We start from the raw sequence: 23,482 nt of genomic DNA, 5'->3' as shown, positions 1-23,482 counted from the left end.
GAGATGAAGAGTATACTTTTATTTCTTAATTAATCCTGCAGTACTCAGTTCATTAATGAAAAAGGCAATTTTACAATAGAAACAAATAGAATCCCAATCACAACCCATAAAACATCTGTAATGTCTTAAATTAAATTGTAGATGATCTGTAATTAGATCATCTACAATTTAATTTAATCAATAATTCAAAAACATCTAGAAAAAAGCCAATTCAAAGTTAAAGTCTATAAATTGCAGCACTTTTAATTTGCATCTGATTACTATTTACTTGTATTAATCATACTAATATTCTGTTTAACTGAATGGCATATTATTGTATGTAAATAATTATATGTTTCACTTGACATACTGTAAATGATACTGATAAATAATTACCATAAACTTCTTAAAACTGATGTACAAGTAAATGGCAACTAACTAACAACTGACTATTAATCAATAAGACAATTGAAATCATTGCTTGATACCTTTATTGCAACCTTAATCTATATCCTTATATAATTCTTTAGTGGTGGACTGAATATTTGACATTATTCAGTATTTGGGTATTTGGCCAAACTATTTAGCCAAATAATCTAGTTGGGAACAGGAAGAAAGCAAGAAAAAGAAGATAAAACACAAAATAAAATTTAAAAACAGTTAAAATGTCAGAAATTAAAAAAAAACTGTTTATTTATTCTTTCTGAGATAAATCTAAAAACAATTTTGTGCAAATATTAATAATAATTAATTATAATTCAAAAGTGATAAACTGTAATGAAGGTACAGTACATTAATTCTTTTGCATTTGTAGGAAGTGAGCAACTTTGTTGGCTATGAATACTTCCAACTTCACTGAATATATTACTTGGTGGGAAGTGCCAAAAATGATGAGCCTTAATACCTTATATCAGTAACAAATTTTTTAAATAAAAACTTATATAATCCTTATTATTGAACAGATGCTACACTCCACTTTTTGCTTCATGCAACTCCAAATAAATCAGCTGATATTTGGAAAAATTTTAGGCATTCAGTAATCAAGGCAAAAATATTTGGTATTCTGTATTTAGTAACAGTAACATCTGAACAATTACTCAATATACAGCCAAAAACCCTATTCAGCCCATCTTTATAATCCTTAAAAGTTTTTAAAAATTTTAATACTAATGTAACAAGTAATTTTCTAGTCAGAAAAAACAGTTTTACTGTGCTTTTTAAAAAGCATTTAGCATCACAACCATTACATTTAAATTACTTTTGTTATTGTCTCATAAATCTACATCTCTCAATTAATAAATAATATTTTTAAAAACATTATAAAACTAAAGTTATGAAATAAAACAAATCTGTTAAATAACTTTGCACTATCCTACATATCTAATGCTAATATCAAAAATTCATCAGAGACAATCAGTTATGTAAAATTGATTGTATAAAATATCATTTTCAATAATGCTATTATTATTTGAAAGTAAGACAAAGAACTTACCATTAAAAAATGCAAATATTTTTACATTTTTAATGACAACAGATGTTTTTAAAGCATTTAAATACTGAAAATGAACAGATGTATGTTGAAAGTAAATTAAATTTAACTTGCTAAATGTCTTTAAATTTAAAAGAACAATTTTCCAAACAATTCATTTTAACAATATAATAAATAACAACAAGAAAAAAATTATATATATACATAATATGGAATATGGTAATATGGAGTTAATTATTAATCACAACATATAGATTTATTGATTTATGTTGAGATTTGATTTTAATGACTTTCATAAATTAAAAATACTCCTAAAATATATTGCAAAATTTGTCTTCCAATCAGTTCATCATTTATTTTGTTGTGTTGTTCTGAATTTGACTGTATCATTTGCTATTATCAATTAATTTTCAAACCAACTAACCTATCTTTCAAGCAAAATATATGAAAGTTAATTATTTACTTGTTATAAATGAAATGTCTGTCATTTTAACTCATTCAGTTAGCAGATCATCACAAAAAATATTGACTGCTTGTCATCATTATCCATCACACCCATTTTACATAACTGGTAACTAGCAATTGTCCTCATAAATTCATTGCACTTAAAATGATAAAAATTACATTGAGATATGATAAAGTGATGTTTCCATAAATATGATCTATATCATCATTTTCATTTTGTTGTATTATTATTCTAACTTTTAAATCTATGATCTTTTCTCTTTCTTATATTATCATCTTTATCACTTTCATCTTTCCTTTATTTCAATATCAGTGGTCCTTTTGCAGACCCCACCTGAAACTTGGTGTGACCTACTTACATGCTGCTTCTTGGTTTCAGTTATATATATATATACACACACATACACAGATTGGTGTAGAAAAATATAAAGTAAATTACTGTATAATAAAATACAAACTAAAAATTTATATATGGAGCTGATGTTCAAATAAAAAATATCATTAATAATTGCCTAAACATAACATGTCAGAGCTATGAGATTGTGTATCATTCATCTTAACACTTATTTGTTATTAGATGAAAGTCTAGCATGCTGTTATTCAAAGCTATTGTAATACAAGTTTTTTGAGTAGTTAATCATACATCAATCTTGTTTTAATTTGAAATGAATATACATTATCATCATAAATAATCTCAAGTAAAGACTCTAAAATTATGTATTTTTAATTGAAGCCTTGGATCAAAACTCATTCAATTCTGAATTTTATACAGCCAATTTAAAGTTTGTTTACAGAGATAATGTATGATAGTTTGGTATAATAAACAGTGTTTTGAAAACCAAGCTGCAGATTTGAAATCTGACATAAATATATATATATATATATTAATATATCTTCTATTTTTTTGTGATGTATTTTTAATTCTCTAATTTTATTCTTGTTTACTTTTTACTTTCATATTTTTTTAAAATTATTTAATTTCATTCTTTATGAATCAAATAAATCAAGTTTTTTTTGATATGATCAATTATCTTTTCTTTTCTTTCGAAGACACAATGTAGTGACGATGATCAATTATGCTAAAAATAGCAAATAATATCTATCAGTAATGCAATAATCATTAATTTGTTATTAATGCTAAACACAAGTTCAAATTATAAAAATTGACTTAATTAAGAGGTGTTGGGACAAAGGACTTTATGGAACAAAGGGGGCAGTGGATCGAAAAAGTTTGAGAACACATGATTTAGAGCAGGGGTGGCCAACAAGTCGATCACGATCGACCGGTCGATCACGATGCCAATTTTGGTCGATCGCTCGCGATGTCTTGACTTAATGTGTTACACTTGTAACTGAACGCAACTCCTGAACGTAACGCGCAAAAGCAACAATATGCATGCAGTTATCACTGGACTCGTAGAAAACACAGCTATTTAGCTTGAATATTTGATACTGTCATGCGGTAGCTTCTTTTCTTTAGTATTAACAATATTATTATTATTAATCAATATTATTTATCCACGGTGACAACGTTGAGTTTCAATTTTTCATTTGTTTAAAGTGTAAGTACCTGTTCTTTATGTTTTAAATTAAATTATGGCTTTTCTTACCTATCTATTTACTTGATAAGTGAGCGTTTTCGGCAACAGACCTCTATATTTTTGGATTTTTGGAAATATGTCAATTGAAAAAAATATCCCAGTATCACCAAATCCCAGTAATAGCAAATATATTTATTCCTGTTTCGGAACTACATACCTGTGTGAATTGGCATTTTCATACTTAAAGTTAACGAAGACTAAACATTCTGTCCTGACTGATTCTCATACTGAAGAATCATTATTATCATCTTTGTCAGGATATACACCTAATTATGTTTCCTTGGTAAGAGACATGAAAACTCAGTCCTCCCATTAATGTAACGTAATAAAATAAATTTTAAATCTGTCTTTATCAGTATCTAATTTGAATTAATAAATATTGTTAATAATTACTCGTGTTGTTTTAATTCCCCTGGACGTGAGTTTTTTGGCCCGTTAAATAATTACGTTGTTTTTTAGGTAGGTAGATATACAGGGTGTTTCATACAAAGAGCACTCCCGCGAGCTATTGATAGATTAGCAAAAAATAAGTCTAAAAATCTTATATCATTCTTCCATGATAAATTTTCCTCGCCCAAAAACAAATCACGGAAGTAAAATCTTATAATCAAATTATCAGCCGTACTGTGCAGTTTTATAACAACTTTTTCAAGTTTACGAACAAATAGTACCACAATTTATACATTGTAATTGATTAAAAAAAATTATATTATATTTTAAGTTAATAAAAATCTATCTTAAAAGTGTGGAAAAATCGATTTTTTTTAGGTGCCGCCTGTACGGAATGAACTCGTAACTGCAAATATCAAAAGTTGGGTCTGGAAATTTATTTTCTTTATGAGCTTATATCTTGAAAACTTAATAAGTGATTTAAAAAATAAAAAATAGTTTTGAATATATATTTTCCTTATCTACCCATAGCTCGCGGGAGTGCACCTCATACTGAAGCACAGTGAATAAACATAGTATGTATTTCACACCCCCCTCGCCACTTAGACTATGCCTACGACGACAAGTCGATCGCGACACATTTTTAAGATAAAAAGTAGATCTTATGTACACAAAAGTTGGCCACCCCTGATTTAGAGTGACAGAAGGCCATTCATTTCTGTATTTTTGCATTTACATAATTGGTAGCTAACAATTGTCTTCATAAATTCATTGCATCTTAAAATGATAAAAATTACATTGAGATATGATAGCAATTTATATATGAATTTATTATTTTTTGCCATGATCATTTGTGTATTGCTTTAATTATAGATATGAGTGTACCTAAGTGAATATATTACTTCAATCTCCTACCTATCCTTGGAGTCTGTCTAATCAAATTCTTAATTCTTTGGGATATCATCAAATAGTTTTGACTGACAGTTCCAGTACAACAGACCAGAGGACAAATAAAGAAAACTAATTCTAACAGTAAAATAATGTGATGTAAAACAAAAATCTTGCATTATATCTGGGTCTTATGTGAGTTAGCAACATAAACATGGAACCGATTTGTTCAGTGAATGAACTGGTATCACATGATGTTCTCAACACATCTGTGTTTGCTACTCATATAACTCAAAACTAAGCACTCATGTTATTTTATAAATTTCTCTTAATTATTAATTTTTTTCTTAAATTCATATTTGTCATGTAAACAGGACTGGACAATAATAATACAAACAAACAAGTTTGAAATTACATCTATATTTATAAATTCTTGGAGTAACTTTGGAAACATTTCACATTATTTGGAAATAGTGAATATGCACCTTAATTCAATATTACCTATAATAGTGATCTGTTTTTTAGGAATTTAACCTGACATAAAAATGGGGACTGGCATATTATTTCTTAATCAGTTTGTTATCCTATTTATCCTATCACTTCATTCAGCAATAAACATCAGTAAATGAAAAAAATAACTTTTACAACTTGCTTACATCTGCTTTACATCTTTATATTAAGTTTTCTTTTTGATAAGATATAAAAAATTGTATTAATTAAAATTTTTTAAATATCAGTTAGCAAATTATTTCTTAATGTATAATCTAACAGTGGCACATTATAAAAAATACCTTAATCACTAGTCAATGAATTTTATTGCAAATATTTTCAAAATTTACAAACAATGAAAAAATTACATTACAGAAATATCTGTTATTAGATCTAAAGTATCAGGTTAAAGTTTAAAAGATGTAATGATACAAGCTTGACAAATATATGTCTACAAATAAAACAGATAGTTATAGTGATGACTTTCAATGATAACATTAAAATTACTGTTAGATTTTTTAAAAATATTATTCAATTTTCTGAATTCAAACAATTACTTTTGTAGTTTTAGTTTATTATTAGTAACAGTTTCACTAATAATTATTTATGAATGTCATTGCTAACTGTTTATCATATTATCATACAAGATAATAAAAACATAGTTCATTAAAAATGGTCAATGGTAATTTACATAGTAAAATCATTACGAAGAATACAATAAAATGTGCTTTTAATATGTGGTATTGCCTATTTATTCATGGTATTTACTAATTTAATTTTTCTAGAAGGTTACTTGCTTAATAATTTGCAATAATTAAATTTATTAAACTTGAAAACTGAAACTATAGATTCTCTCCTCGCTGATTTAAAAAAAATTAATTTATAACATCAGTAAACTCAGTTGTTTTTATGTTATTTCAATTAATTTTGTAATAAATTTAAATATTATGCTATAATACATGTACCTACTTACAACTGAAATTAATATAAGCATGTAAGTTAGGTATAATGATAAATCTCATACAAATAAAATCACTAAATTACAAACAATGTCAAGAGATTATCTATTTTTTTATATTTTCAAAGCTTATGGATAAATTTGTATTGAAAATATAAATCAATATAAACTTTCATGTGCATGACAAATGTTCATTTGTTCTTAAATAAAATTGAATCAATCAAAACCACATGTCCAAAATTCTAATTTCTCAGGAAGCTCAAAAACACTCCTGTAAATTACTCATTGAAGTTATATAAACTTATATACAAATTCAAATTTCAACTTGATCTCTAAAAACAATAGGTTTGCATTCTTTCATATAAAACTGCTTCTAAAAGATACTATAAAGTAATCTCCATTACTTCCAAAGAATTTTGGTCATAAATGTTCTTTAAAATCTTTATTTTCTATTATTAGTTTTCACATGATTCTATCTGTTCTAATAATATCACATCTTCTATAAGAATTTCTACCTAGGACTTTTTTTGAACTTTAGCTTTTCCTTTTGTAATGTTTTGTAATGTCCTTTTGTAAACATTTGTAATGTTCCAAAAGAGAAATAAGCATGATAAAAACATATCATGTTTATTTCTCTTTTGATCTAATTGTCATGTTACAAATTAAATAAACTACATTTTTATTTAACATGTTCTCTTATGACAGACAATAGTACCCATCTGAAAATGCTTATTTTATATTTCCCAAAAGACAAATTTGAAGATTGCTTGATATTTCATAATTATAAAACTTCTAAATAAATTTAATTGCATAATTACAAAGGATACTATGGAGTGACATAACTGTTGAGATATGCTGTAACATAACATTACATATATGAAAAAAAATTGTATTAAAATTTTAAAAATTAAACACAATAAGAAAAGTGATCATCATTCATCTTGATAGAAGTAGCAGAAACTGTTAAGCTTGATTCATATGAACCACTACAAATTAATGAGACTAACACTAATCAAAACAAAGTGTTTGCACGTTATACTATGTGGCACAAAGTAAATTAAAACATGACTGGCTTAACAGGCTTTGAACACTGGTTGTGAAAAATTGATTGGTCAAAAAGCCAAAGTTCAGAAAAAATTAAAATACAGTATTTTCAACTCTTAAATTGCTCAATCATTGAAAGGGCTGACACACTGAAAAGGAACTAGATATGAACTGGCAGTTCATGTCTACTTCATAGTAGTTCATATGCCAATGTTAACCTAGCTTTAGACTGATACATGTAATTAACATGGATATGATGAGTTACATGCAAAAAAATCTTTAAATATATGTTGCTATTTATGTTGAAATGAAGTGTTCATTTTTGGTATTTACTTTCTCTTCTAATATTTCTTGTTTATTATCAAATAAGCATTTTTCACTCATTTTAACTTTCATGATTCTTAATATGTCATTTCATTCTTATATATATAAGGATGAAATGACAAATATATATATTTTAATAATGAAATCTATAAATTTTCCTGTTTTGTAACATATCGACATAAAGCAAAAAAAAAAAAAAAAAAATTAAAATACTAATCATACCATTTCTTGGTATAACAGATGAAAATAGGGAAAAACTTCATATGAAAATTTTGCAATAAATGAAAACTCACTTTATTACTTATCTGATAACCTGAAAACTTTCTAAATTCAAACTTAACAAAGAGGATATGCACGTTAATAGGACAATGTACTGACAATAACTACAATCTTAAAAATCAAATTTTAAATCTCTTCTATAAACAGTTTACAGTATAAGTTTTTAAATATTTTATCAGAATTATACTTTTATTTTTATTTTTAAATATGTTTCATTGAACTCTTACTGAAACTACTTTTTTATCATGTAATATTAACTGATAAAAAAAATATCAACATTCTATGTTTAACTTGAAATGTGATATTATATGATTTAATTTCAATATTTTGGACTGTTACATGTAGTCATCTTATCACATTTATAAAATTCGTCAAAGTTTAATTGATTATAATTATATATATTATTATATAATAAAATCATATGTAGCAGCTTTTAAAGTAGAAATTTTTGAGGAATGGCAAGTGTTGATTGAGAATGTGAACTATAAAATTTGATAAATTTGAAAGATAATTATGAAGTCCTACTTAGAAGTATGTCTAGATGTTTAAATAAATATTTTTCATTTTATTTTTACACAAGTTAATGTTTACATTTATTTTTTATCTTTAATGTACATTTATAGTTATATGACTTTCATATAAGCTTATTTAGAAATCTAACATTTTATTTAAAACAATTTGAAAATTTTTTGATGAAGCCATATATGGATATATACAAGGGTTCTTATTTTCTTATCATTTGGCAGGGTTGCCAACTGTCCTCATTATGAAACAAGGAATTGATGGTTTATTATTGACTGCAAATACTATCAGAAGGCTATTCAATAGTAAACTCAAATTAAATGAAGACAACTGCACTTTATAAAGTAAAAATAAAATTTTCCTAAGAATGTTGCCATAACTGTGGCATTGAAACATTCAATTATGCTCATTATCATCAAACATGATTAATGATTATAAATTAAACGTTACAATTCCAGTTCTTTTTTTAAGCTAAAATCTACATTAATAATGGATGATAAAGTTTTAATAGTATAACAATACAGTAATACCTCAACTTACATGAACCCGGAGTTACACAATTTTCAAATCTCTTTGATTCATCTTTTGTTTGAACACCACACAACTCTTGATTACTCACTCCCCTCACACTATTATTCAGCTTATATGTTCGGATGTGTCATGTGGAATTGACGCATAGTTACAATTTATTTTGTGTTATTTATTTCTGTGTTTGTTATATCTACGAAGACTTGAGAGACTCTACTATGTCATCCAAACGAAGTAGAGCTGATTCTTCTGCATCAAACAAGAAAAGAAAAACTTTATCTTTGGAATGTAAAGTTAACGTTATTAAAGATTTTTATACAAAAATGAAAATTTGTGAATTGGCAAAGAAGTTTGATCTACCGGAATCAACAGTCAGAGCAATTATAAAAGGTAAAGAAATAATTCTCGAAGCTGTGAAATATGCTCAATCTTTAAATTCAAGCATCATTCATAAACGTCACGGTATTATCGCTGAGATGGAAACAATGTTAAAATTACAGAAAAAATCCTCCATAAAACCTTTAACATGCAGCTTAATTTTGCTACCAACGAATGTTTTCAGTCAGCTTCACTGACCTTCTTCAGAGCTGAACACAAAAAAACTCATTCAAATTGAAAATTCTTTTGCCAAATGGAAATTCTGGAATGCTTTTTTTAAAAGACAAACTATTGTAGATTTGAATGCGCCAGTTTGCTCTTTTAAACTTGCAAATCCGCCAAATGTTAAAATTATAGTGTTATAATCAAGTAAATGTGAAAAAATGTCCTGTTGATCAGAACACAGTGTGCTCTCAAGCTAAGCTGATCTTTGAGAGATTTTAAGAAGATACTGGAGAGGTGGCTAAAGATGAAGAGTTTAAAGCTAGTAACAGTTGGTTCAGCTGATTCAAAAGTCGCTGTAATTGGCATAGCATTGAAGAAAGTTGAGAGGCAGTAAGTGCTGATAAAGAGGCTGCATCTTACTATCCAGAGAAATTCAAAGCTATGATAGATAAAGGTGGCTATACCAGCCAAACCATATTCAATGTAGATGAGACTGGCCTGTTCTGGAAGAAAATGCCTAAAAAAACTTTTATTGCGTGTGAAGAGAAAAACCTTTCCAGGTTTTAAGGCTGCCAAAGATTGATGGACAGTGATGGTTGGTGCAAATGCAGCTGGTGATTGTAAGTTAAAACCTCTCTTAGTTTATTGCTCGGAAAATTCCAAGAGCATTGAAAAATAAATCTAAAGCTGGCTTACCTGTGATTTGGAAGTTGAATCGTAAAGCTTGGGTGATAGCTTCCCTTTTTGAGGACTGGTTTAGTCATCACTTCATACCTGAAGTCAAACATTATTGCCAATCTAAACAAATTCCAGTTAAAGTGATGCTAATAATCAACAACGCATCAGGTCATCTCCCTGCAACTTTAATTTTGACCCACATGTGAAAATTTTTATTTTTGCCACCAAATACAACCAGCTTGCTTCAACCGATGGATCAGGGAGTCATCAAAACATTCAAAGCTTACTACATGAGATGATCGTTTGCACATCTGCATGAAGCTATGAGACAAAACAACAAGCTCTCTGTTAAAGACTTTTGAAAACAATTCAATGTTTTAGATGCAGTGAGAATCATTGGACAATCTTGGAATGAAGTTTCACAAAAAACTTTAAACAGCATTTGGAAAAACTGCATCCTTTTTTTTTCACAACTGAAACTCAGGCGTAATCAGTGCCAGAGCCTGATGAAATTGTTAATGAGATTGAAGAAGATGTCAATCTTGCCAGGCAAATAAATTTAGAAGTGGATAGTGATGACGTTCAAGAACTGCTGAATTCCCACAGTCAGGAGCTGACAATTGATGAGCTCATAGAAATGTGTGAGCAAGAGCAAGACATTGAAGAACTTGATTCTTTAGACCCAGTTCAATCAGAAGATTGAATGATGGTTGGAAACTCGACAGAAGGCCTCAGTTCAATTGAAAAGGGGTTACAAATTTTAGAAAATATAGACTCCAATGAAGAGCGCATTTCTTCTACAAAACAAGAAATAAAAAAATTATTAGCATGCTACGAGGAAATTTTGCAGGAAAAAATCTTTGAGCCATCAGATGAATTTGTTAGATTTTATGAAACCTTCTACATCAAAATAACTTCAGTTTATGATTTTAATAATATAATTTGTTATACATATGTATTATCTAAGATTTTATTTTCTAAATTATTGGTTTCTTTAGTCTCCGGTCCCAATTAAAAATAATTTGTATGTAATTTATATGTGAAATTATACCCCGACTTGTGTGAATTTGACTTTTGCAGTTATCGCTCGGTCCCACCTATGATGTAAGTTTGGGGTATTACTGTACTATAGTATCTATTATTTCTAAAAAACTTAAACTAATACTGTAGCATACTAATGTACAAGGGCTGATCAAAAATACCTGGAACAGAATTTTTATGCATGAAATACCTTTTAGTCACATATAGAACGAGGTGTGACTTTAAAGATCAAAATAAAGAAAATTAGATTTATTAATACAATTCTAATTTTATTTCGTTTAATCACAAATAAAATATCAAATGCACGTAAATGCACCACATTGTCCCGCAAAAATTACAGAGATTTTAAACTTTAAGGAAAAACCTTGTAAAATCAACAACATAATTTGTTCACATAAAGATGGACAATTGGAAACCTTTTTTTTTTGCCTATTCTTAACAGTCAAATACACTCTATGTCGATTACACGAAAACAGGTGATTATTCAAAAATCAGAATTTGGAGAAACACGAGTTTCTCCAAATTCTGATTTCCGAATAATCACCTGTTTTCACATGGGAATGGATTAAACCTTATATTAGGCTCCCATGTGATTTTGGAATTTCAATCTGGAATTCAATTCAAAAGCTTTGCTTTTCCTATTGCTATTCATCTTTACTCCTGACAATATACAAGAACAATTCAAACAACCCAGATAAAATACTTATGGTTTTAAATACAAGAGGGCAAGCATCTGGGAAAAAATGCAAATACATGGTTCACAAAAATTATTTGCAAAAACACACAGAATCTTCACTCGCATATATAGGACAACCTAGGAATTTGAAGCTGTGATAAATAAATAAAAACCTCATCTTATATGCAAATAAATACAGTATTACTAATAGCAATGTGGCAACCATGGAAGGTATTTGACTACATCTCCTGATGCCATGTGCCAGAGTAGTGGGTGACAATATGATAGTGGGTTAAGCTACAGTGCAGGCATGTGTTTCTCTCTGTCATGTTATGAAATGGATGAGCTGAATAAGTAAAATGTTTGCATCAAGTATTGCTGAAACTTGGTAAGATGGTCAATGAAATGTATGTAATGTTTCAACAAACATTTGGGAACAGCACTCAGTCAGTCCAAACATTTGAGTCCTACTCAAATGTTTTGGATTTCAGTATTGTATTCACATTTCATGGCCACAATTAAACTGATAATGACCCACACAGGCTGATCAATGGCATAAATCAATCAGACTATCTACAGAACTATTCAGTAGTGCCTTGGAGAAGCAGATCTTGGAAATGCATTCACAAATGGTCTTCTGGTAATTGGTTTCTGCACCATTATAATGCATCATGCTATGCAACTCTATAACAAAATTTCTGGCTAAGCACAGCATCCCTGTAGTTTCCCACCCACCTTACCAGATTTGGCTCTTCCTGACCTCTACCTCTTTCCCAGGTTCAAAAGCACCATAAAGGAGAAATGATATCAGATGTCATAATGATACAAATGAATGCAAGATTACAGAGCAAACCATTCCCAAACAAGCCTCAGAGATGCATGGTAAAATGCAAGGATCACTAGAATTGCTGCAAATAATCTGGAGGGTTGTACTTTGAAGGAGATAACTTCCAGTGACAGGTAACTGCTTTTATTTCCCTGAAATAAATTCTGTTCTGAATATTTTTGATCAGCCCTTGTATATTAAAACTACCTTCTAAAACTCATTGAATTATTATTGTTGCTATAACTTAATGATGGAAATATTGAATCAGGGAGAAAAATAAATAAAAAAAAGTAAGATTTGCTGAGTGAAAAATTTATGAAAATTTCTTTGAACTAATTTAGAGATCATTTCTAAAAAATACAATAATTTCAAAAATTTTCATTGTCACTTTAAATAATTACAAAAGGCAAGTGATATAAATCCATTAAGTAGTAATAATTTAAACATAAGTAAACAATTAAACAAAACAGCAGATGTTTAGAAACTGAGAATAAAGTAATAAATATCAGTATCAAATCTTAATTACTGACACAGTATAGTTACTATATGTAATTTTGTTTTTTACATATTGAAATATGTTTAAAAATTTTAAAGAAATCTATTATATATTGCTACTTTTAACTTTTTGCTTTATCTTACTTTGTTTATAAATTGGCTATTGTTTCACAAAACAATGATAACTATTTTTTAAGCTAAATTATAAGACTACTTAATTAGAGCTTACAAGTTGCTTATATTTATGATTGTTCTTTAAAACAGAAGTTGCTGCTTCTTTATTTATGTTATTTATTTAATAATTTAATTATTGATAAGTTTATAAACTAAATTAGCATGTTAATTTTTAATAAAACTTCTATTTTAGTCATTTACATAGAAACTAAGTTTTTGATTCAGTTTAATTGATGAAAATCCATCAGATAAAAGTTAAGCTTGATTTAACGACTTCAAATTTCATTTAATCTTTTTATAACAATAGAACAACTTTAAAGTTTAATGATTTATATATCAGCTGTTCTTGTCTGTACATTGAACTCTATTTTAAACTTAGATCTTTCATCAAATATGCAAACAAAGATGATTTATTTTTTGTTTAATGCCACTTGCATATAAGTAATGATAATTTGATGATTTTTTTAATTTTAAAATAATTTTTGTTTTTATCGGCTTTCTTTATGTAATGATCACAAAATAATATAAATGTACTTATACCAACTTATGTATTTAAAAAATGCTATATCATTTAGTAACAGAAAAGTTATAATAGGAAAATTAACCTACAATAGAATACTCTGTAATAATTCATTAATGGCAAATTAGCATAACAATGACAATAGGATCTAATTACATAATAACTTCAAAATATGATGAGCATTTAAATATTAAAAAATTTTTAATAAAAAAGAAAACAGAAACAATGACATTATCAATCATGTCAATGGAATGTCAAAGTACAGAAAAACAAAGATCATTTATTTAGGATTAAAAATACAAGTCAGATTAATATAGAAATTTAACTAATAAAAAAAACAAGACTTGATCAATACTAAGACTGAAATAAGATGTTTATCTTTAAATTACTTGTTAAAAATTTTTAAAGTTTAATAGAATCAAATATCAGATATAAAAATAAATATTGATAAACTGAATAGTCACTGACTAACAAATATGATGATATAAATAAATCTAGTCTATTCTGTTATAAAATCTGACAAAAACATATTATTTTAATCCTATAAGCCATATACCAGTAATAAATATAATAATTTTATCAGCTAGAGCATTTAAAAACTATTTTAGCTTCATACCAGTAATTATTAATTGTAAGTCTGTTATGATTACATAATTTAGAGGGCAAATTAATTTAAAATGTAATCTGTATAAATTCATACTTTCAAATAATTAAAGTTTACTATGAAAGCAACTGAAAACTCTAATTATAAAAAAAAAATAATTGTGAAAAGTTTAAGTTTACATTTTGTATTAAGTTAAAACCCATTTAATAATAATATTTTAATTTATTTTTAAAATTAAAACTTCATATATATAAAATTGCACCAAATTTTAATTTCAAAAACATTCAATAATTAAATATATTTTTTCCACACATCAAATATTTACATTTTAAATTTTTTTCAGGGTAATCAATACCTCCTTCAATTCCTAACCAACATACAGAAGTATTTTAATTAAACATAAAAACTAATGGAGTTGTAAAAAAATAAACACAAGATTATAAAATTATAAAAAAATTTTTTCTTAATTATGATTATTCAACAGTTATTTGTAGAAAAATGCAGAAATCTTAACGAATAAAATGTAGAAATGTTAATTTATTTTTTCGGATTTATTATATCATAAAAAATGCATTTCAGGTTATTCAAAATTCTATTTCAATCCCACATATTAAAAATATGATGCATATTACAATTTGTCTATTTATACAACAAATATTTAAGTTAAAAAGTCAACTGTACTTAAAGGAAAAATATTACCATCATCCTATAACAACTGATTCAAGATACAACAGTGTAAATTAATATCTTTGAAATATCAAGTAAATAAGATAAGAAGTTTTACTTTAATAAGCAATTAATATTGCTATATGGATTATTCAAATGTTATCATTACAATACATCAACAATATTGCTTTCATTTTCCTATTATGTATATCTAAATGAAGTTTTGTTTTTGTGGCATCAGCTGAATAATTAGGAAAATTTACAAGAATTATTTAATAATAAATACAGAATTAAGACAAACAACAACAGATATAATGTGAATTTTATCTGTTTTCAGTACTGACAAAGAACAAAGCGATATACACTCATTACACAAATTTTAATGTTAATATTGTAACAAAATTAAATACATGAATTAATTTCATGCATATAAACTACTTACATCAGCAGATATTAATATGTATGTAAATGTATAAACGGTATCTTTTATCTTTATATTTTAAATATTTATATGTGAATTTCATGAATTTCTGTGTGTGCTGTTTTCTGGGTTTAAAACTTTAATAAATTTTAATAATTTTAATAAAATAATTAATAAATTTTAATTAATAAAAAATAAAATAAAAAAAAGTCAGAGAGAATATATACATTTAACTTAATATACAAAAACAACAATCCAAATTTTATCCTATTTATCTTACATAATAATTTAATAAATTCACTTAATACTTGAATGTAAACATAAGAGTTAATGCCTGTTTGATTAGAGTAATTGATTTAACATATTTCATTTAGTAAGAAAAATAAAGGATCATGTCATCTCTCCTATATGAACTGTTTGATTACATTTTCTAAAATAAGAAAGCTATCTTCTAGTATCCAGTATCAAGTTATTTATCAATAAATATTAAATATATGCTGTATGTTATCAATTTTTTCCCTAAGTTAAACTTTTACATAGTTTAATATAATTTGTCTTAAATATCAATAAGCATCAATACAAATTCGTCAGAACATTAGAAATATTTTGGTACAATATATGATATTCTTATATATTAGAAATTACAGAAACCTTATTTTTATTTCTATATAAAGATTATATTAAACTATATAAAATGGTTCAACTTTAAAATTAAACTATTATATTTACTGAACTATATTTTAATTGAAATTGTTGCAAAATCAATGTTCCACTTCATTGAATCATGAAATTAGGAAAGTATAGTTACATATTCAATTACGTTATCATTTATAGTATTAAACAGAGTGAACTAAATAGAAATGTCATCACAAATGTATACTGTATATGTATATATATATATATATGTATATATATATATATATATATATATATATATACATTTGTGATGACATTTCTATTTAGTTCACTGTTTAAATGAAATTTATTATTTTTTCTTCCCTAAATAAAAAATAAAACTAAAAAAGTCAATATATAATTATCATAGAGAAATTTAATCTGCTGTTTAAAAAAATTAATAATGGAATGTCAACTTATATGACCAAATAATTTCTATACTAGTTTTTAGTTTCAAAAAAGTTTTATAATAGTATTTTAAGTTCTTCAATTAAAAAATGTAGACATTCCAATATAAGATTTCATACCACAGTCTGTCTGCATGAAGAAGGCACTCCAAAGGAATGTGATAATATCAAGTAGGTAAAAGTCATTTTCACAAAATAAGAGTGTTCAAGACATAAAACAGGATATAGCTTATAACTGCATAATTATTTTATTCAGAATAAAACTGTTATTAATTCAATTTCCACTTAAATTTTCATTATATACTTGATAACTTAAATGATGAGAAGCTGTTCTTGTAATGTTCCAAATTATTCAGAAGAGGCTCTTACAATTATACACGACATTAGGGCTGTCAAGAGAGGGAGCTAGGAATTTTTCCCATAGCCCAGAGAAAACTTGGGCCTGTAGTGATTACTACCTCTATAAATTAATGTTATTTTTACTAACAAAAATTAAAGGGTTTAAGAGTACATTTTATTAATAATGAAACATTCTGCATATTTCATTTATTCAATAAAATAACAAAAGGGAGGCCTGCTATAACCTCAGATCCCATACAAACACTCAATGGCTCAGCAGGGCATTATTTCCTCAACTTAAATGTTCTACTCTTCCACAAACCAGGAAAGTAAATAAAATAATGAACACACTAATCGTGTTTCTCCAGCAGGATGGTGAAAAAATTAACATAAAATGAATACTTTCAGTCTGCTTCTAAGACCTGCTTCAAGTTGAGAAAATGTTTTGATTTTCAAAAATGGAATGCACTGAAAAAAATATTTGTATAAATTTGAATTCACTTCACAAAGATACTCCATTGGTTAAAACTAAAATTTGAATTTATATATTTTCTTCAGTGCATTCTATCTACAAAAATCAAAGTAATTTCATCAACATAAGGTTATTGCGTTCATTATTGTTTTCCCAAACATTAAGAATTTGAGGACATTATCTGTTTGGCTCGCTCAGCTATACAGGTACAGTAAGTGTCTATTATTTCTTTAAAAAAGAATATAAATATGCATTTCTACTCTTTGAAAGGCAAAATTTTTAATTTGATAGCAAGAATAAGACTGTTTTTTGGCCTTACTTTTGCTATCAAATTAAAAATTTTGCTGTTTTTTTTTCAACCTCTAACAGAGATAGAGAGTTAAAAAGATAAAAACAGCAGTTTTTAAACTTTGATGTTTTTATGTCTTTAACATAATTATCAACTATATATTTAAACCTTTCTATAGAATGTGTAGAAATATAAATATGCCCTGTTTCAATTATTTAACTGAAGTATCTCTAAAAAATTATTTTTCTACACAATATTACATTGGTTTAGTATATCCTTTGCCATACTTTCTTCACTGGGAAGTTTTCTTTGTCTCACAGCTTACAAAAGTTATCAAAGGTGGAAATTACTTTTCACTATTCACTAAAGAAATGAACTAGGAAATCATCTTTATTCATAAAATAAAATTTAGTTGTCACATTTCATATCAATTTTTAAACACATCATTTATTCATTCATTTATATTAAAATTTAATCAAAACATTGTGTAAATAAATTTTTTTGCTATCTAACAAAACATTGTCAAATTTTATAAATTAAATCAAGTTGTCAGATCTTATAAAGTATAAAAATGAATTAAGAATTAGAAATAGAATTAGTTGCCATCCTATAAAATTAATTTATTAATTTTTATGTATCTAATAAATAATCTAATAAAATCTGATACTTTGATTATTAATGTTTCTATTTTTTATTTGTTTTTTCTTATATATAGAGAGAATTCAGCCTGCATTCATGGATTCTCTCTCACCAATTCATCATACCCAATTGAAACTCAAATATCTAGCAAAAACCAAACTTTAATCACACTTGTTTGTGTAAGGTAGAAACTCAATCCTATACAGTTAATGAGATTCTTCTTATCCTTCCATGCCCACTTTCAAGCTCCACCACTTCTCTCTTCACTAACTCTACTATCCTCCCACCTCTAATCTGATTCTCCTTCTTCAATTCTTGTCCTCTCCCTGTTTTTTCCACTTTTTCTCCCCCCTTTTTAATGACTCTATCTACCCTTGTTTGTTACTTTCTCCCTTTTTACACCCTTTGTCTACCCTTGTTAATTACTTTCAGGACTGCATGTAAAAAGGTTGGATATGGGCTGACAAGACTGTAGTAGGGGGAAGAGTAGGTTCAATATCACTACATTTTATATAAAATAAAACTACAAAAACAATTATATTTTTTCTATAAGTGACATATATGTAATATCAATGGTGCAGCTTCTTTATATTGTTTAAAATTCAATTTCTTTAAAAAAGATCTTTCTTTCTTAAAAATAATTGATGAAACTTCACAGTTAAGAACGATAAGTTCAACCATTGTTATTTTATCTAGACTGCATTTCATCAGAGACAAAGACTACTGGGTTTTATTTACGTTATTCTTTATTTTACTATGCATTTCGGGTGCAATCTTTTGGTCTTTAACTTTTTCCTATTAAATCAAATTTATAATATATACTATATTATTATTATGTGCATTTTTTGTTATATCCAATATAAACAAACAGCAAAAGCCTTATCTAAAATGCTTTTCATGATATTTAAGATCCCTCAGCAAAATATTACATGAGAAACAGAGATAAATAAGTATTAAAAAACACAAATGTACTGTTTTCAAGACTGCTTATCAATCACAAAATATCACTGTGTAAAGTGTATTCTAAAGTGTACTTTAAGTTTTTATATTTTCAAATAAATCAAATGTTATAATAATTCATCAAAACTTGGCCATAGAGAAATTTGCTGTTTTCTTTCTGAATTAGAATTTAATATTGAAGAAAAAAAATCAAAATACTATAATTAATTTAATTATGTAAAAAACAGTGTATTATAATAAACTTGAAAACTCAAGCGTTTAAAATCTTAGATTCTTGAAAGAATAAAGTCATATGAAATATTTTAATTTTAATATCACCACTGAAAAATTATTAGTTAAACTATATTTTATTATGTCGTCTCCCAGTACAGCATGCAAAAATTTAACAAGGGAATGCAACTGAAAAGATAAAGAGTTAAATTGTATAAATTAAATATCCAATATTGTTTAAATAAAACTGCAACACAAAAATACACAAATTGTTTGTTATATATGTTATTGTATGTGACTGATTTACAGCAATAACATTTATTGTATAAATAATAACAACATGAAATCACTGACAAATCATACATACAGGTTTGAATCATTAGTTTCATATGACTATGAAAGGGAAAAATCATATTTTATTACATTACTAAATATTTGAAAACTGAGTTCTACAATTTAAATTTATACTTAAGTGGTAAATGGCATTAGTTTACTTTTACATTTACATGTAAACAAATTTAAATTGTTAAACAAGTAATATAAAAGAAAATTTTTTAAAGTAAATTCCTACTTAGGTCAACAAAGAAAAATTTTATTTTAGTTACTTTTTATTAAATAATTATAATTAACATAAATATGTATATACATAAATATCTCATACAAGAGAAATTTTTGTCCGTCTCCTGTTGTTGTTGGTCCGAAAAGTGAATGAGTAGTTCAAAGTTCGTTTTTTTTCTCCTCGCGCCCTCTATCGGTCCGAATCGGCATACTGCTAACGGGCGCCACAGTTAATTAATTAATGAATTAATATTTGAAAAAACTGTATTAACATCAAGTGTCATCCACTACAAGTTTAAAAAAATGTATTTGAACTTGAATGGATGAATAGAAAGTATTTTATTAACGATTGAAAATTTGAACAAGATATAGGGAGAGTGTGAACTAATAGTAGAAATTTAAAAATGGATATCATTAGCAGGTTCAATTGCTCCCTTTCATCTCCTGGCTGTACCATTGTCATCTCATATACTAAATCAAAATCTAAATTAATATAAATTCCTTTAACTCAGTAATTTTATTAAGATATGGTTCAAAAATAATAAAATGTATTTAAAGACAATTAAGCTTTAAAACAAATAGCTTATCAAAACAGAGCTAAATGAAAAGGGCATATGATAAGCCCTTCTCATTTAGCCATATAGAAAAAAAAAAAAAAAAAGACAGGAAAAAACTCAAGTTATTCAAATAAAAGTTTTATTAGTATGGGAATGCATTTCGGGTGCTCAGACCCCTCATAAACCCATTCAAAGGTAGGCAGATGGCAGTAAACACAATGAATCACTAAATTATTGTAGCAAAACAAAGTTTAAAGAATGATATTAAGTAATTCAGTGCATTGTGTATACAAATACATAAACTACTAAATTAATGCTAATTAAATTACACTATACAATAATAAAAAGTCATTGATGGTTGTAGTTAGTTTTAAACCGATATTTGGATTTGGAGCTAAAAGCCTACTTAATTTAGTCAATTAAGTTTTTAGTAATACTGATTCCAATAGTTTTCTTAATACTTAACTATCAGAAAAGAAGATAATACATTAGAGCCAAACAATTGTCAGATTATATAAAGCTATATTACTGTTACTATTAATAATTAAAGAAGATAATACAAAAATAAATTTTCTTTTAAAATCTATCTAATTAGTTCTATAAACTATTCACAGTTGTTTAAAATATTCATTTTTTTAAGAGAAATTATTCAATTATTAGTTATATATATATATATATGAAAACTGCATTATAGTTTCAAAAGATTACAAGCTACTTGCTTTCATATTCTTATTTCATTAATGAAGATAAATTTTATTACACATTCTAAAAAACAGATTTGTTTTTGGTATTCATTAAATGATTTAATTTCTTCAATATTTAGTCTATAATCCTATCATTGTACAAGATTCAATTAATTAGGAATAAAAATATTTTAGAAAAGTATGACAATAATGTAACACAAATAAGAAAAAATGTAATATTGTATTATGTTAAATTACAACAATAAAAATTTTATTCATATTATTACACATCACTAATATTTTTCAATTAATTGCACTATATTTATTTTATTAATTGTTTTAATAAATTTCCATCTCTATCTTCAGAAACATACATAATTATAGGTAAATTATTATTTATACTCAATTTTAGGAATACGTACAATCATTTTCTTGTGATTTGTTTACTCATTTCAGAGAATAGAAATAAATTTTTTAAAATATGTTTAATTAAAAATTTAGCATCAATTCTAAATAAACGCTAGTGACAGTGCATAATAACAAAATCAAAAAACAAAGAAATCTTATCACTTCAATTTATAAAATTTATATTTAATAAAATTCATATAAACAAAAAGACCACCTTCCGATATTAATTATTAAACATTGCACGATGATATTTTTCTGCACAAACTTTTATCACATTCTATCATCATGTAAATTCACGTTAAGTGTGAATTTGTTAAACACATCATTTATTTAATTAGAATTTATCACTACTTCACTAATAGTTCATAAGTTAAACTGTACCCAATTTATAACTGAAATATCAATAACGATAATGAAGTAAAAATTAATGCAAGAATTTAAAATGTAAACTAAACAGAAATAATAATAATAGTAATTATTATTATTATTTATGTCATATATATCTGCAACATGCCTGTCAGGTAAGATTGCAGATGTGAATCACCTTGAAGTTGGCTGATTTTCACAAAGGGTCACATATAGAGATACGGTTCCTTTAGCTTTTTTGCTCCTACGGGCATGCTCTACAGCTCTGTTAAGGTCCCAACAGTGTCGTTCACATCTGCAATCGTGCCTATCAATAAGTAGTAATTAATTCTTGATGTTGATAAGTATCTATAATTGGCCTGTACATGATGAAGTATACGAAATATAAACTTAAAAAAATCATGTAAACATTTCAAATTACACAAAAAAATTAACTATAAAACAACCTTACATTTGATCAGCATAAAATTAAACCATAAAATCTAATTTTAATGAAGGCATTTAAAGAAATGGCTGCATCAGGTAAGCATTCCCATCATAAACATAATAATTAAAGAGCTCATCAGTAATACTTACTGGAAAAAATTACACATAAATTCTCTTTAATTCAAAAGTTATATTTTAATTACTATTAAATACTAATTTATAATTTATAAGTTAATACGTCTTTAAATGATTGTTAAAATTGAAGTCTCACCAGCCAGAAGATCAGGCTCCAAGCCAGAACCGAGATCTAAACCACAGACGACAAAATAATCAGCAAATCTTTTTTCATTCATCTTGAATCGCTTCACATCCTTTCTTTTATGCTTTTTATCTATGTATTAAAACCAATTTATAAGCTTTAAAGTTCGAAAAACTAACATCTGAACGATCACTTCCATAGATCTTACGATGGCGACTGCACTTACTACACGTAAAAGTTGCCAACTCTTCCTCTCGTCTGTAAATGTTGAAAAACAACATGTACTGTACTAAACAATCAAATATATATATATTTTTTTTTAACTATTATATTTAACATTTTAATTTGAAATTTTATTAATTTTTATCACTAAATATATTAAAAGTAAATAATAATAATTATTATTATACATTAAGTTTTCTGTAGTGATTGGAAATATTTTATATTTTAATGTTCGTCTAATTTTTTTTATAATGTGAAATACCGTTTTTTTAAAATGTCTTTCTATATTTAATATTTTACTGTTATGATTCTTTACTTTTCTTCTAATGTTGATGGTTTGGATGACAGCGTAGATGCTTTTCATGCTTCTTCCCATTTTTCTCATTCGGTATTTGCCGAATGCCGAATATAT

General features: G+C 26.4%; 1 protein-coding gene across 1 annotated transcript in view; it reads right to left on the bottom strand.

Moving 5' to 3' along the window:
- The window catches only part of pns (pinstripe), a 56,383-nt gene extending 33,290 nt beyond the window's left edge, over positions 1 to 23,093 (bottom strand). Inside the window, 1 exon segment of the mRNA XM_067286223.1 lies at positions 22,861 to 23,093. Within this exon segment, the coding sequence (XP_067142324.1) occupies positions 22,861 to 22,942 (82 nt within the window). The 5' untranslated portion in view covers positions 22,943 to 23,093.
- Positions 23,094 to 23,482: the final 389 nt, after the last annotated feature.

The sequence above is a fragment of the Centruroides vittatus genome, unplaced genomic scaffold (genome assembly GCF_030686945.1).
Source record: "Centruroides vittatus isolate TY-2023 unplaced genomic scaffold, ASM3068694v2 scaffold_3293, whole genome shotgun sequence".
NCBI lineage: Eukaryota > Metazoa > Arthropoda > Arachnida > Scorpiones > Buthidae > Centruroides > Centruroides vittatus.
Note: the sequence above shows the minus strand (reverse complement) of the source record. Positions and strands in the feature narration are given on the sequence as shown.